We start from the raw sequence: 14,526 nt of genomic DNA, 5'->3' as shown, positions 1-14,526 counted from the left end.
GGGACATATTTGTCACCTACCCAGATGTTTTTTCCAAGGTTCTTTATTCCAGGCAGTCAATCATATGAGCAGAAATGCTCCTTAATGTGAAATCCCTTTGGTGTAATGTCTGTGTGTGTGTGTGGGGGGCGTAAGTGTTCCATCATGTGTATGGGCATCCATGCGTGTCGAAGGTCATTCAAGGTGATATGAAACCACTGTCAACCTAAGACACAGGAAGGTAATACTAATAACCGTTATAATATTTTTGCACACACTGCACTCACACTGCAATTGCTGTTCTAATAACATCTGTCACTTTGACACAAATTGATTTGAAGACACCGCCCTCCTCCCTAACACCCCATGGGTCATTTGTTCATCTAGGAAATTTTGACCTATAATTATACTGAAGGAGTATTTGACTTCCAAGCTTGACAAAGCAACTTTATTGGAAATGTCAACATTTTATTTATTAAGAAAGGAGTTCCACTGGGGAAATATTGTATTTTAAGCCTTGTCGTTGTCTTTTCTAAAAATAAAAAAAAATAAAAACAGTATTTGGTGTCCGAATTCTAAAACTAAATAAAAAAACATGCTAAGATGATGGTTTCTGATGACAAAAATAGTCATTTACTGTTTTAGAAAAATAATAAAAAGACACATTCCAGCTGTAATCTCAACTGTTATTTAGCCTAAAACTGTTCATCTTTCTATATATCAGCCAAGAACAGTGGTGTCTCAACTTTTTGTCTCATGGGCTGAAATCATCACGTCAAGTAACAAGGGACTGGTTCACCTTCTTTTTTTAAAATCTAAAATTTCAAGCTGCTGACAAGCTTTTTGCTAGCCTAGCCTACGCAATTCCTTTCAATTCTCATCTTCATCTGGGATTTCTCTCATTGAGCTTGATTTCTCTGGTAGAATTTCAGCTGGGCCAATCAGCAAACAGAGAAGTTGCAAACCATGCTGATTATTTTCTGTGCTCTTTTAGTATTGTAGTCTGCTTGTAGTTTGGCAACAGCAGCGGAGGAAGTAAATTAAGGTATTCAGTCCGTGTTGGCCATGCTTCCAAAGATTTCATTAAACATCAACAGCCATCTGGTTTGGCTTGGCATTTCTCTCTTCACAGTGGGGGATGGTTGTTTACAGTGGAAGCTACATAGCGTCGAACTGGATAAACAAATAAAACTTAAACAGGATCCATACCTCTAGCAAACAATCGTTTTTTTCAATACTAAACACATGTGTCTAACAAGGGGCTTCAAGTTTGTTTCAGCCACAGATTTTTCTACCAGTGGCACCAAAGCGTGGTAAATACAGCAGCACTGATTTACAACACCTGGTGCCATAGAGTTTTTCTACATGTCCAAAAAAACCATTTGTGGCAGCCTGGTTTACCCTGGGGTTATTATTTATTAAAAGCTCTGCAAACCATTGAAATACAGTTCAATCCAATTTATTTATGTAACTAATTCACAACAAATGTCACCTCAAGGCACTTCAAAAATAAAATGAATTCAATTCAATCACACATACTTTCCAACTGATCGTAGTTATCACAAAGTACAGTAAGCCTAGTTACTTATTCAAAGTAGATTACTTTAACACCTCATCTAAAAATTCTAAACAGATATTATTGTCTTGGTCTCAAACTGAAAGGATAATCCCATAACAACATAACATAGCATTCCTTCCTCCTTTCATGTAAGTTTGAAAATGTTTCATTATTATAAGTACTTTTTGAAATATTTACATTCAAAATGGCATGAAAAAAATATGCATCATTGCTTTGAATAATCCAAGAAGAAACAAGAGCAAGAAAAGTCATTACATAAATCTGATTTAAAATGTCTAGTTAGAAAAGTGCAGAAATAAAAAATGAGTTGCGAAAAGCCAAACTTAAAAGAGGTTTTGAAGATTTTTCTGAGAAGCTTCACTTTGACTAAGTACCCCATTCATCTGGAGCTTTGTTGCCCCTTCAACCTTGCTGTGATGAAGAGGTGCTGCCTGCCCAATGAACTGTCTTGTCTGATAATTATTTTGACATTACCTGCTGTGAGCTAGAAGGGAATTATCCTCCACAGCGTCTGCTTGCAATGCATTCTCCATAATCAGTCTTGCCATGCATGGATACATTTGTGGATGCTCAGAGTTTGAGTACAATATGTGACTATTTTCACTGGGAAAGTGAAAACTACACCTGCTGGTTTTACTTTCAGTTGTCATAAAAGTGTAAAGTAATAAATCTGACTAAATTCAAACCGACATCAGGGTATTAGTTTCTGCTGCTTTACGTGCTAAATTGACATGATCATGACATGAAGTTGTAAATGTGGAATTAGAATATTTTTTTTCCCTGTTGCAGTTTTCTCTCCTTTTACCATTTTCCATATATTAATGTACACACATATATTCACGTTTGTCATACAGTAGCCTTAAACTTTACTATGCTTTTATTGGGATTTTATGTGACAGTTTAATACACAGTTTAATAATGTAAAGAGGAAAATATTACATTCATATCCATCCATCCATCCGTCAGTTATCTTCTGCTAAATGGAGGGTCGAGTTGCTGAGGCAGCGGCCTACGCAGAGGTTCCTTTGTTTACCCGCTTGGTAAACAATCATGAAGTAACATGGAGAAGCTATACAGATCCACAGCTTGAATAGATCTGTGGGGAGATCTATTCAGGGAACGAATTCCCTGAAAAGTCACAAGCCATGTAAATGCCTGTTTTCACTATTACCTACTTAGCGCGGCTCGACTCATATCTACAAACTAAACCTGCTGATTTTACTTTCAGGGGAAAGTTATAGGGAATTGTCACTATAAATTGCTATGTACTATCTGCCCCTTTTTCAGTATCTACTTTGCTGAAGTTCTAAGCGTGCCGAGATCGGCTAAAAACGCTAAGTCGATCGTTCACTAATTGGCTAGAGGCGGAGTCAGTTGTGTCACAAAAACCACTCCCCCACAAGAATCAGTTCTGCCTTTTTGATTTTTTTTAACTTACTACTGAGTGTACGTGGCATTTTAAGAAACATGTTAATGCTGAAAGCCTTGTGGCCTATTGACGAAGTGCAGATATTTTTGTTCTTGCTGTGTTGCATTGTGCTTTTGTCTCTCACAGATCATTTTTGTTTTGTATTTTTGTCACTCTTTGTTTGACGAAATGAAGGTGGTTATGTAGTTGAAAAAGTGATTTAGTTTATATCAAGAATGTAATTAGTTTGGTGGTTTAGTTTCCTAACTGCTTCTACACCAGGCGCATCTGGAGATGGATAAAGCTGCAGTGACTGCTTGAAGGAAAGATTACAACGGGGGAGCTTCCAATGGGACTGCCTAGCAGTACCCTAAGCCATCCTTTCATCTCCAAGAGCTACCTCAGCAACAGCTTCAGCTTCCAACTCCTGGTGTGTTTGAGGGCTCCTGTCCACGGTTTGCACAGCAGGCAATAATGTTTGACTTTAATATATCTGTTTTGAACATTTAAGCGCTCTGTTAAATTTAAACTTCGCAATGAATGTTTATAGTAAAAAACCTGAACCCTGAACCAACCGGTTTCATCAGGGGTTCAAGAAAAACAAGGCAATAAAACATGTTGAAGTGTTTACTCGTCCTCCGTCAAAGAGGGTAGGAGAGGAATGATGTCTATCTATTGCAGTGGTTTCACTACAGTGTGATTTAAGGCTTGGAGAAACAAAGATTGCTACGCTACTGCTTGTGTACATGAAGGAACAGAGCCTCTTCTGTAAAAATTCCTTTACAATTTAATTAGTTAATCTATTGATGTGGAGACTGATAAGTTCACGAATTTGCTGAGTTAATTCAGTTCCTTTTAGCCTAAATTAGCACAATTTCATTTAGTGGAGACTAATTAGGCTTATTACTGCTCAATAACAACAGCTGATCGTAATTTAGTTAGATTGAAACCCAATCGAAGGGTAACTGAATGTTTCCAGCAGTAGGGAGAAGTGGAGTTCTTCAATCGGAACAGAACATTAAGCTACTTTATTTCAATAATGTTGTGAGGTTGCGGTTTTCTGTGGCCTGACTGTGAGAATATCCTGAAGTCTGTAAAAAAACAAAACAAAATAACAACCCATCTGTCTTAATATTCTCCATGCTCAGCATAGACAGAGTAATGACTGCAATGCATCATCTGGATAATTCATTTCAATGGAAGCATGCAGTGAATGTGAAGGACTTAGGTTTGACTTGTACTCTCATCTTGATCCCAGCTACATTTTTGGCAAAGTTGAGAATTCAACTACATTTAAATGCAATGTAAAAAGTGTACTCATAGAAATGTTCACATTTATTTGCAGGAGTGCAACGTCAGATTGAAACTTTTTGATAAATCCAATGTTTTTTTAAAAAAATCAGTCATGCTAAAAGTTTAATTACAGATTTTGTTTATGTCTTTGTGCGTCTGTGTGCGTGGGGGTATGTCTGTGTGTGTTAAAAATAGGTTAAAAATGTCTTCAGTGATACAACAAATATCTAGCAATTATGAAACTCTGAAGCATTTCCTAAAAGTAAATGAAACATACCTGTAAGTTGTACTTCACCTATGTCCAACATTTCCATGTTCTTTCTTAGATCAATGCATTATGGTTTGTCTTTTGAAAGTTTTTAGACTCCTACTGCAGATATAACATTGCCAATTTTATAACACAACACTTTTACATAGATCTTTCTGCTTTGGATGTATATTTTTTTCCTTAATAAACAAATTTGTCTGATAAAATGTGCTTTTTGTATTAACCAAGGTCATCTTTGTCTGATTAAAAAAAATAGTTTGATGCTCTGAAACATTTGTGAAGGCAAATAGCAAAAACAGAAAAACTGGTGGACTAGATTTTTCACCAGTACTATATGTTGCTTGTACATAATAATACCTAGACCGAATATGATTAGAAATTTCAGACAATAGATCTAGGTCTGACCTTCATTCTGTCTAATAAGTCATTATTAAGTCATGTTTCGAAAATGGTTATTGATTTTTTTTTTTCCCTACAGAGACAGCTAGGTGCCAAGAGCCATATGAAAATACAAGCTATGAGTGAAGTTTCAATAAGGACCCCCCTTTAGACAATTACCATTCTCAACTGAAGAGGACTCGCTTTGATCATCACGTACGTTTCTATTTGTGATCACACAAAACAGCCCCACAGGTGTTTGCTTCATATTTTGTTCTCACTGGTGGCAGGATAATTGGCTGTTTAAATGAATTTGAATGGACATATTTATGGGGCTGGAAAAAGAAAAGGTAATGCATTTATATCTTTAAAGCTTTTTCAGAAGATTACGATTCATCAGAAACTGCATTTTAAATTGCTTGACCTCATTTGGTGCAAGGACTACTCTTGTTTAATGCTGTAAGATTTTACTGCACTGAAAATTCAAATGCAGTTTAGGAAAACACCTGTCTATCAGCATGTGTATTTGAACTCATTAAGCTTTGTGTCAGAGTTTCTTAAAATGTTTGTCATAACCCATTCAGGTCCATCATTGCATCTAAATGAAACAGAATCGGAAAGAGGACAGAATCTTGTGCGTGCACGCACACACACATACACACACACACACCGAGAGAGCACGGTACGTCTGTGATAGCTTCTATTATCTGGGTCTCCCTCCTGGCTGCACATCAAACATGGATGAGCTCCAACCATAAAAGGCTGCATTTTCCTTTGATTTAAACAAGGAATAAAAATCGGAAAGGTGAAAAGTCCAAACCATGCATATTTTATCGGCTCACTGACACCAAAGGCAAGACGGAACAAATTTTAACATACGAACACAACCCAAAATAGACCATGGTGGAGCCGAATGGAGAAGATGCTGCACCAAATTCCCTTATCTTGTTTGTCAGAGACTTTTTAATTTCCATCTATGTTGATAAAAATCAGTCTGTAATTATGAATAGAAAAATAAAACTTGAGCAGTAAAAATTGAGCAGTATATTTTTATGTTCTTGGTATGTACTTGTTTTTATTAAACAAAAACCTAAAAAATCAACATTTTCCTGCAACTAATCCTTCATATGTTGGACGTTTCTGCACACCAAAGTGATGGAGTGAACAGATACTGCCTTAAGATCAATAAGTCAGGCCCCTGGGCCATGTTTGTCTTATTTCTTGATAAAAGATAGCAGTGATTGCATCTGGATTCTGGCAAAGCGAGGCTTTGTCTCAGTGCCTCCATAGTCCGCTCATATCACGGCAAACGCTGGGGGCTGTGTAGCAGCTGTGTGTGTTCATAGTGTTATCATTTTTGCCCAATTTATTGGCACTGGGATCTTGTGCAAAGAACAGTAAGTACTGCCGAGTAAGTTGACATTCCTCATCTTTTGAGTGGCTGGATTTATGGGTAAGAACATAAAGTATTGCCTGTCTCCATATTTGAATTTGTGAAAGTTCATTTTTGGCCCTTGCCTAATATCAGCTGTGGCAGCATTAGCTCCAAGTTCTTTTTGTAGTTTGTCACGAGTCATGGAAACACATCAAAGTTGTGGAGGAATGTCAAAAGGCATGATGGTGGCTGCATCGTGCCATGGGAATGCTTTTCTTCATCCAGGCATGGAAGTAGTGAGGGAACCATCGTTATTATAGGTAAGTGCAATTATGCATTAGCTACATCGATATCTTCTTTTTTGCGTTGAGGGTCCAAGAAGGGTTTCTTTTAATAATGGCTTTCTTTTTTCCACTCTAGCATAAAGGCAAGATGTGTAGAGTGCACAGTTAATTTTTGTTGTGTTAATAGATGCTTCCTACCAGGTTTTGGATCAATGCAGCTTCTCCACACATATCATGTCTAGCGGTTTTGGCATACACATGTTGCCTTGCACTGGATGTAATTTAGGAGTGTCAGAGGGAAAGGTGGTAAATGCATACCATCATTGTCTTATCTTTTTCTTTCCCTTTACAATTAAGGTCCACTTTGAGTTGGTCTGACATCAAGTCCTATTAAAAGTTCTTGAAGTTTGTAGTTGTATTGTGATACCATGTGAAAAAGCTCTTGGGGTGTATTTTCCCCAAGTACACAAATTATTATAACCCTTATCCTTAAAACATTAGCCCTTCTAAACCTGAATCCAGAATAAGTTTGTTGCCACACCTCACCTTGAATGTTATTAGATTATCTTTAGTCCTGTCTACTGTAGCTCCCATCGTCACTACATAAAAACCCCTGTTTTCTGTAAATTGATCTTTTCCCCTAACCTCAACCAGTTTCTTTTTATAAATGACTTCATATGTAAACCCAACCCATTCCCACTTTCAGTTCCTCCCCCTCATGCTTCCTTCCTGTCCCCTCTTGTTCCCACTCCCCTTTTTCTCCATCAGCCATCCGGTCTGAATAATGCAGTGGCTGTCTAGCGCCACAACCATTGTCCCTACTTCACTGTTAATGTTGTGTCCTTGTCACAGTTATTGGGTCACTATCATCCATCAGAGCTAATCATTGTCATACAGACGTGGAAAAACAAAACATATCCCAGAGAACAAAGGAACTTGCATGGAGAGAACAAAGGCGACCAGGGACCAAAGAGCCATGATGTGGTTTATGACAGTCCTGTTAAATCAAATGAAGAACTTTGAACAGGCAAACACAAAAGGAACCTCATTTCATTACTGAAACAGACACCGCACGCATAAAGTAAAATTCAAGTTATAATATGCTTATGTTCTCTGGTTTTTGACCACTTAACCAGAAACAAGGAATCTAAACTCTCAAACGTACTCTTATGCTATAATAAATGATGACAGTTGGAGGAATCTCCGTTGCTGAGAATGGACTTTTGCCAACACCTGCATATTTCCTTCAGGTTCAGCTGTTACATTAGGTTGTCTAAATATCCAAACAACTCTAACTCCATTTAAACAGGTTTTACTCTCAAATGTGACCACAGTCTTATTATAAAACATTGACCGTTTTCCAGTGGTTATACTACCAATGTATTGGATTGAATCGATCTATTCAGTTATTCACTATGCCTGCTTATGCTTTTTTATTCATTGGGAGAAAATACAACAAAATCTCCAGCTGTTCTTTCCACTTTAGAAGTTCTAAAACATCATTAACTCAAATTAATTTCAGAAATCAATTTTTTTTTTTTGCATTGTGCTAATCAAAAAACTAAAAATAGGCATCTCTATTTATTTTCTTCCTTCCTACCAAAAATGTGCCAAACTACAACTTGTGTGTACTATAAACTATTTCAGTAATCAAATTTGTGATTGTATTCAAATTAAGATTTAGTTATTGGACTTTTAGTTAGTACTTAACTCCATGTCATCTGATTTTACGGTTTCAGTTTTACCTTATTAAAAAGCTTACTCTGATAAGGATCTGTTGTCTCTTAGACCTCCAAATTGACACTATCCAGTAAAAGGGTTCAGAAGAATTCTTGACTTGTACTGGAGCTAAAGAGTCAAGGCTACTATGGATTAGTTTAAAGAAGCCCATTGAGACATGAAAGCTAGTTGATAGCTGATGTGGGAGTATCAGACACGTCCTCTTAGAGACCCAGGGCTTTGGAGTGTTGGCCTTGTGCTTGTGTTATCCAGCACGCAACTTGAGTGAGTGTCTGAGTGCTTCAAATTAATCAATAGAGATAAGAGCTGACTGGGTTTTTTTGTTGCCTATTCAATTATACTCCATTAAACAAACATGATCGCGCCATGATCTCAGTTAGACTGTCGTCCGTCAGAGATACTCACATACTTATGCAGAGAAAGAGTACAGAGCTACTTTTATTTTAACAAAGAAAAAAAATCCCACTGAAGGTCAACTAAGAAGAGCAAACACAAATAGATTAGTAAAAGGAGTGGAGATCTTTAATTGACCCTTTTTAACAATGTTTGAGTAGCAGGTACAATGAAGGGCAGAAAGCATTTTGAGGGAATTAAGGAAGATGGACTTATTAGATTCTTTTTTTCCCTGCAAATAATCAGTTGTATTGTCATCGTCTTGGAAAAAGAAAGCTTGACAGCCACTGACCTCAACACTTTCAACAGTTTGTCAGTTACAGCCCCAAAAAGCATGATCAGCTCTTTGTTACATTGCAAAAAACATGTCTTTATTTCTGGCAGTATGTTTATGACCATGATTGTCTGAGGTAAAATTGTTTGCCATTTTTTAAACTTCATCTCTCTTAATAATGGCGATTTTCTGCATTTAGCTAATGTAGAAAAGAACAACATCTAGGAATAAGTTATAACTTCACACCAAAAAATAAAAAGATAGTGCTTTGAGTTTATCTTCACACCTAAAGCTTAATGTTAAAGAATTGTATCAAAGAGAGCATCTTAAGGTCACCAAGTCTATTTAACATCCACTTATCTTAAGAGTGTTAAACTTATCCAGGATGGATAATAATAATGGAGAGATAGTGTAACATTTATGGTAGTATTGTCCCTATAGGAACTGTTAAAAAAAAATATGGAATCATAATTATTTTCCTGTCTTAAACAAATATATGTGATAAGTATAACTCTGCCAACTATAGTCTCCTTTGTGTTATTACCTGCCACATTATGCCATGTTCACTCATATACAAAAACACACACAGACAAACTCATGGAGTGAAAACAATAGCAGTCACACTGTTTGGTGCTGGTGAGAAGCCATTTGGAGACTGCAGCTTGGAAAGAGCAGAGTTGCTGCTGTCAGCGTCTGACAGACAGCTGTGAGAAGTGTGTGAGTGTGTCTGCTGGTGTCTGATTAGTGCCTCTTGTCCCTCTCTCTCTTTCTCCAGCTTCCTCTCTGGCGTGATTATATAACGGCAGTTCTGGTCTCTGTTTATAAATGTGTGTGCGCGTGCATGTGCAGCATGTGCATGTAGGAAGCAAGTTTGTGTATTGTCTGCCTCGACGCGTCTGACCCAGAAATGCCCAACAGTCTCTCATGGCTTCATTAGGACACATCCAAGAGTTCAGAATCCATAACCTTCAAATTATCACCCTGCTGCCTTCTACTTACTGTCTTTTTCCAGGTTTTCAACTTTCTGTCTTTTGCTTCTTGTCAATTTTACTTGGTTTGCCCGTGAAAAAAAGTCTTACCTACATTCATTTCCACATTTCAATAAAGTATATTGTGAAAACAACATTTTTGAGAAGATTTAATTATAGATACAACACCCATTACAATTACTCAAAAAAGATGTTCAATGAGCCTTAAAATAAGTGTACTTTTTTCACAATCACCAACTGAGAATAAGAAAAAGAAGTAATAAAATTTTTTCAAAGAATCACTTCTCTAATAATTTTATTAAAATAAATGTAATTAAAGCCTTTTATATAATCTATACTTTACTGTTTCAAGTTTATCCAAGTGTTTACCTTTTATTAGATGTAAATGACTTCCTGTTTCTCTTGTCTAAAACATGAAAACAGAAGCATCAGGTGACCATATATATGTACTGTCTGACTTCATTGTGGAGTTTGTGATTCCACAGTTTGTTTACTAACCTCAGGTCAGTAAGTGATGCAATTCTGATCCAGTTTGTTGCAACTGGAAACCAAGGTACGTGGAGATTGAAACATTTCACCTTCAAGACTCTTCATCCAAATTTCAGCTAGAGTCTTAACAAATGCTCCTAAATGAATCAACAGGCAGATCAAATGTGTTAATTTGTTTTTTTATTATTATTGACTCTGTGGCATCCATGCAACATTTTGATTCACATCAATGTTCTTGATGTCTTCTATCTTATTCCTGAAGTCTCTTTTCATTCTGTCATTCCAGCTGACGGTGAGCAGGACTTCTGGTCGTGGAACTGTACTCTAACTGTACACTTACACACCTTGACTGCTTTGTGACTTTGTGAAAGGAACGACTGTTATCAGTTAAAGGTCTCGCACTGAGGTCCACTGCAGTATTTTAATACTTCTCACCCTTCTCACCTCCTCCTCTGTTTTTCTCCTTTTTTTCATCCCTTGCCGAGTCCCGTCTCATCACCTCTCGTTCTCTTCCTCTCTTCCCTCTCCTCTGCCCCTCTCTCATCTTTCTACCCCCTGCTGCATCCTCTCTCCATCACTTCCTCTCTTACCCTCCTCCCCACATGTCTGTCTGTTTGAAACTGGAGCAACGTCTTAATCGAGGCTCCGAGACGTGACGGGAATTCCTAAGCAGCTCCGGCTCTGCAGTACAGACACACACACACGTGCACGCCCACACACACGCAAGCAGAATCCAACACGTTCTGCTTTGCAGCCAATTAACAGCGCGATCCAGCACCAAAGGAATAACTGCATGTTGATGAGCTGGAGCCCCCAATGCGTGTGTGTGCGTGTGTATTTATGTTGAGCTGGTGGCCGTCAAAAACACTTACACAGATAGAAGGATATCTCTTTTATGTGTTCAAGGGAAAGAGGGAGATTATGGCGCATTAAAAACCTTCTCCACATGGGACAACCTAAGACAGGAACAAGGAAGTGCCTGAGATTCTCTTTGTGTGTATGTGTGTTTGATGCTGTCCTGGCATTTTCAGGATTGTGGGTGTGTGTGTGCGTGTGTGTGGGTGTGTGTGTGGGTGGGTGGGTGGGTGTGTGTGTGTGTGTGTGCATACAAGCTGCATTAGGAGAACAATGCAGATGATTTACTTGGAGCTGAGCCCTGCCGTCTCCTCCTCATCCTCCTCCTCATCCGTCCTCTATTTTTGTTACCTTTCATTCTTCTGCTCCTCCTCCCTCCCAACTTCTACCCAGCCTCTACTTCGTGGAGTTCATCCAAAGGTGAACGCCTGGCACAGAAAAAGTATCTTTCCCCCCTTCCAAAAACTCGCATATTCTCTTTATGTGTCAAAAATATTGACATCAGCCTTGACACAATATCCCAGAGCAGCGAAGCACAGTGCTTGCCAGGTTTCATCATCCCTCTGTATGTTCTTCAGAGATAGAATATGTTGAAACGAAGGCTGTGGGTTTTTAAAGCTCGCTGATTTCTTTGCCCCACTTCTCTGCACAATCCCCCACATCTGTTCTTGTTACATTAATGTGGGTAGGTAAGAGGTTTTACACTGTTAATACCAAGTGAAGAGTGTAATCATTTAGAAAAAAAAAATAGGTCATTTAAGTATTAATTGAGAAATATCAAAACTGATGTATCCCTGTTATCCTTTTAGGACCAGTCAGCTTTTTTTCATTAGGTCTTTTTAATAACCAATCTTCCCATGTATGCAACATTACAAAAGAAAAGGAATTAATGTATGCCCAAGATTTAGGTTCGCAATAACTACTGGAAATTAGTCGAGAATGAAGGGTCAGTGAATGTTTCCAATGCTCGGTTGACATCTAGTTGGAAAATCCTGCACTTCCCTAAAAGACCCAGGATTAGAAAGGTTTCACACCGAATTGTTTGGGAGGAAAAGGCTGTCATCTAGTGGAAATATGTGCTAACTACAATGTTGGAACATCTAAATATCATCTAAATACAAAATATTTAGATGTTGCATTTGTTGAAGTTACACAATCATAGAAATATAGAAATTATTTAGAACCCCCAAGGCAAGTCTCAATGTTTATGATCTCTTAAATCTCTCACATATACATTTCATCACTCAATATTTAATAACTTGTGTTAAGATTAGGGTGCATTTTTTGTTTATTATCATTACCTTTAAGAGGCTTAGGAATACATGTGAAGAATACTTGCGTTTTTGAATATCTTTTTATAAGCTTTTGGGGAGGTAATGTGTAAAAGACTCTGATTTCATAATCTTGTACCTTGACTTTTTTTTCTTAGTTTAAGTAATGAACAAATTTTAAAATTGTTCTTATTTTCTTTTAATTTAATATTACATTTTGTTTACATTGAAAACATAATTAATAAATTTCATATTTAATTCAACATTTTAAACATGACGTTTAATCTTGTGCGTTACATTTGAACTGTTTTGTCTTCTATTTCAAATTCTTCTAAAAATATTTGAGTTTCACATTATAACAGAAAAAATGTAATAAAGACAAATGACTCAATATGTAAACTTGTACACCTTATATTCCTGTAGTGTCAGCAACCACAGCAACCAAGAACAGTAAAATCTACATTTATAATATATATATATACTGTATTGTAATGTACTGTAATCAATTGGCACATCAACATGTTTGTGAGTTCATGTTTTCAGATTTGTTCTATGATCCGTTCTGTGTTTCTGCTCTGCAGTCTTCTGCCTGTGAACACACACTCTGCTGTGGTTCCTCCTCTGACCTCCTCTTGATAGTCAGCTCTCTCTCTGTCCCCTCGATACAAGGAACTTTGGCTGCCTGGATGTGGAGCTTTCCATCTGGAGAAAGATGGCAGCTGACGTCTTCATGGTTCACCCTTTCAGGCAGATCAAACTCCTGTCTGAACTCCTGCAGGCTGTAAGAGTAGGAGCCTTTCCTGTCCTCTTGTTTCTTCTCTCTCTTCCCGCTGACTCTCAGCTTCCTGCCCACCTGCCGGACTGACAGATCTTCTGGAGAAAAGCCCTGAGTGTCCAGGGTCAGGCCAAAGTGCTCTCCCTCTTTGTCCAGCTGGTAGGAGACTGGCTGCAGAGCCACGCTGCTGCTGAAAGGCTCTGTGTCCTCCAGGACCTGGCGTTGAAGTTTGTCCATCAGCTGCAGACTGCTGCGCAGCTCCTGTAGGTCTCTCTGCATGACATGCTGCTGGTAGAACAGAGGTCTGACCTCTGGCCACAGACTGCGTACAGGCCAGGAAAAGTCCATGAATGGACTGAGGGCAGATGGGAATCCATGAGAGCACAGCATCTTTCTTTTATTTAGTCTTGAGTCTTCTTGTTATTCAGGCGTCTCTTCTCTCCTGTGTTTCTAGTATATCTTTCTGTCAGTCAGTGGGGCTGTCCCAGCTTTATATTCTAGCAGGAGGCGCTCCAGAGGCTTCAGGAAGTTTCTGGTAATTACTACAGAACTCCACTGGGTGGAGCTCTTTCACATGATCTATTACGTCTGTAACATTTCTGGTCATAATTATTACAGTTTGTGTCTGAGACATGTTTGTTTTTGTTCATTCCTAAGCTGTAACTTCAATTAAAATTAAGGGCTTTTTACATCTTTATGTAAAATTTATTTTTGCTAAGTTTTTATAGTAGTTATGTTATTGTTTACACTAAATTGCTGTTACTTTTTCAACCACTAACATTTAGTGACAAAAAAAAACAAAAAACAAAACGGACAATTTTCTCAGTTATAAACATGCTAACATGTTGATGGAGAGTTCTGGAGATAAATCTTAGTTGCAGATTTTTGTTTCATATCTTGAATTATTGATTCAGTAATAGAAAACATGTTTAGTATGTTGCCAAAAGAAAGTATATAGCCTACATAATTTAATATATTATGTTTATACATAATATAAACATATTTATATGATCATTGAAAGCATTTATTTAAGCTAATTTTTACAGGCGTTTTAAAAATCTACTTTATTTCCTACCAAGAGAGAGTTCATCATTTTCTGGAACTTTCTGTTTCTCATCAACGATTTCCACTGGGAGGAGCTTCTTTAAATTATCATCTAGACATTTTTCTCAAAAA

At 37.6% G+C, this 14,526-nt stretch overlaps 1 protein-coding gene across 1 annotated transcript; it reads right to left on the bottom strand.

The window, feature by feature from the left end:
• Positions 1–12,926: 12,926 nt before the first annotated feature.
• LOC116723898 (heat shock protein 30-like) lies at positions 12,927–13,755 on the bottom strand. Its single transcript, XM_032569109.1, has one exon. It carries the CDS (start codon positions 13,738–13,740, stop codon positions 13,126–13,128), a length of 615 nt encoding a protein of 204 aa, XP_032425000.1. The 5' UTR covers positions 13,741–13,755; the 3' UTR covers positions 12,927–13,125.
• Positions 13,756–14,526: the final 771 nt, after the last annotated feature.

This window comes from Xiphophorus hellerii, chromosome 8 (assembly GCF_003331165.1).
Source record: "Xiphophorus hellerii strain 12219 chromosome 8, Xiphophorus_hellerii-4.1, whole genome shotgun sequence".
Taxonomy (NCBI): Eukaryota; Metazoa; Chordata; class Actinopteri; order Cyprinodontiformes; family Poeciliidae; genus Xiphophorus; species Xiphophorus hellerii.
This window is presented reverse-complemented; position numbering and strand designations above follow the sequence as displayed.

Excerpts from the sequence above, each read along its gene's own strand:
- LOC116723898 (XM_032569109.1), bottom strand. The coding sequence starts at position 13,740 with ATGCTGTGCTCTCATGGATTCCCATCTGCCCTCAGTCCATTCATGGAC.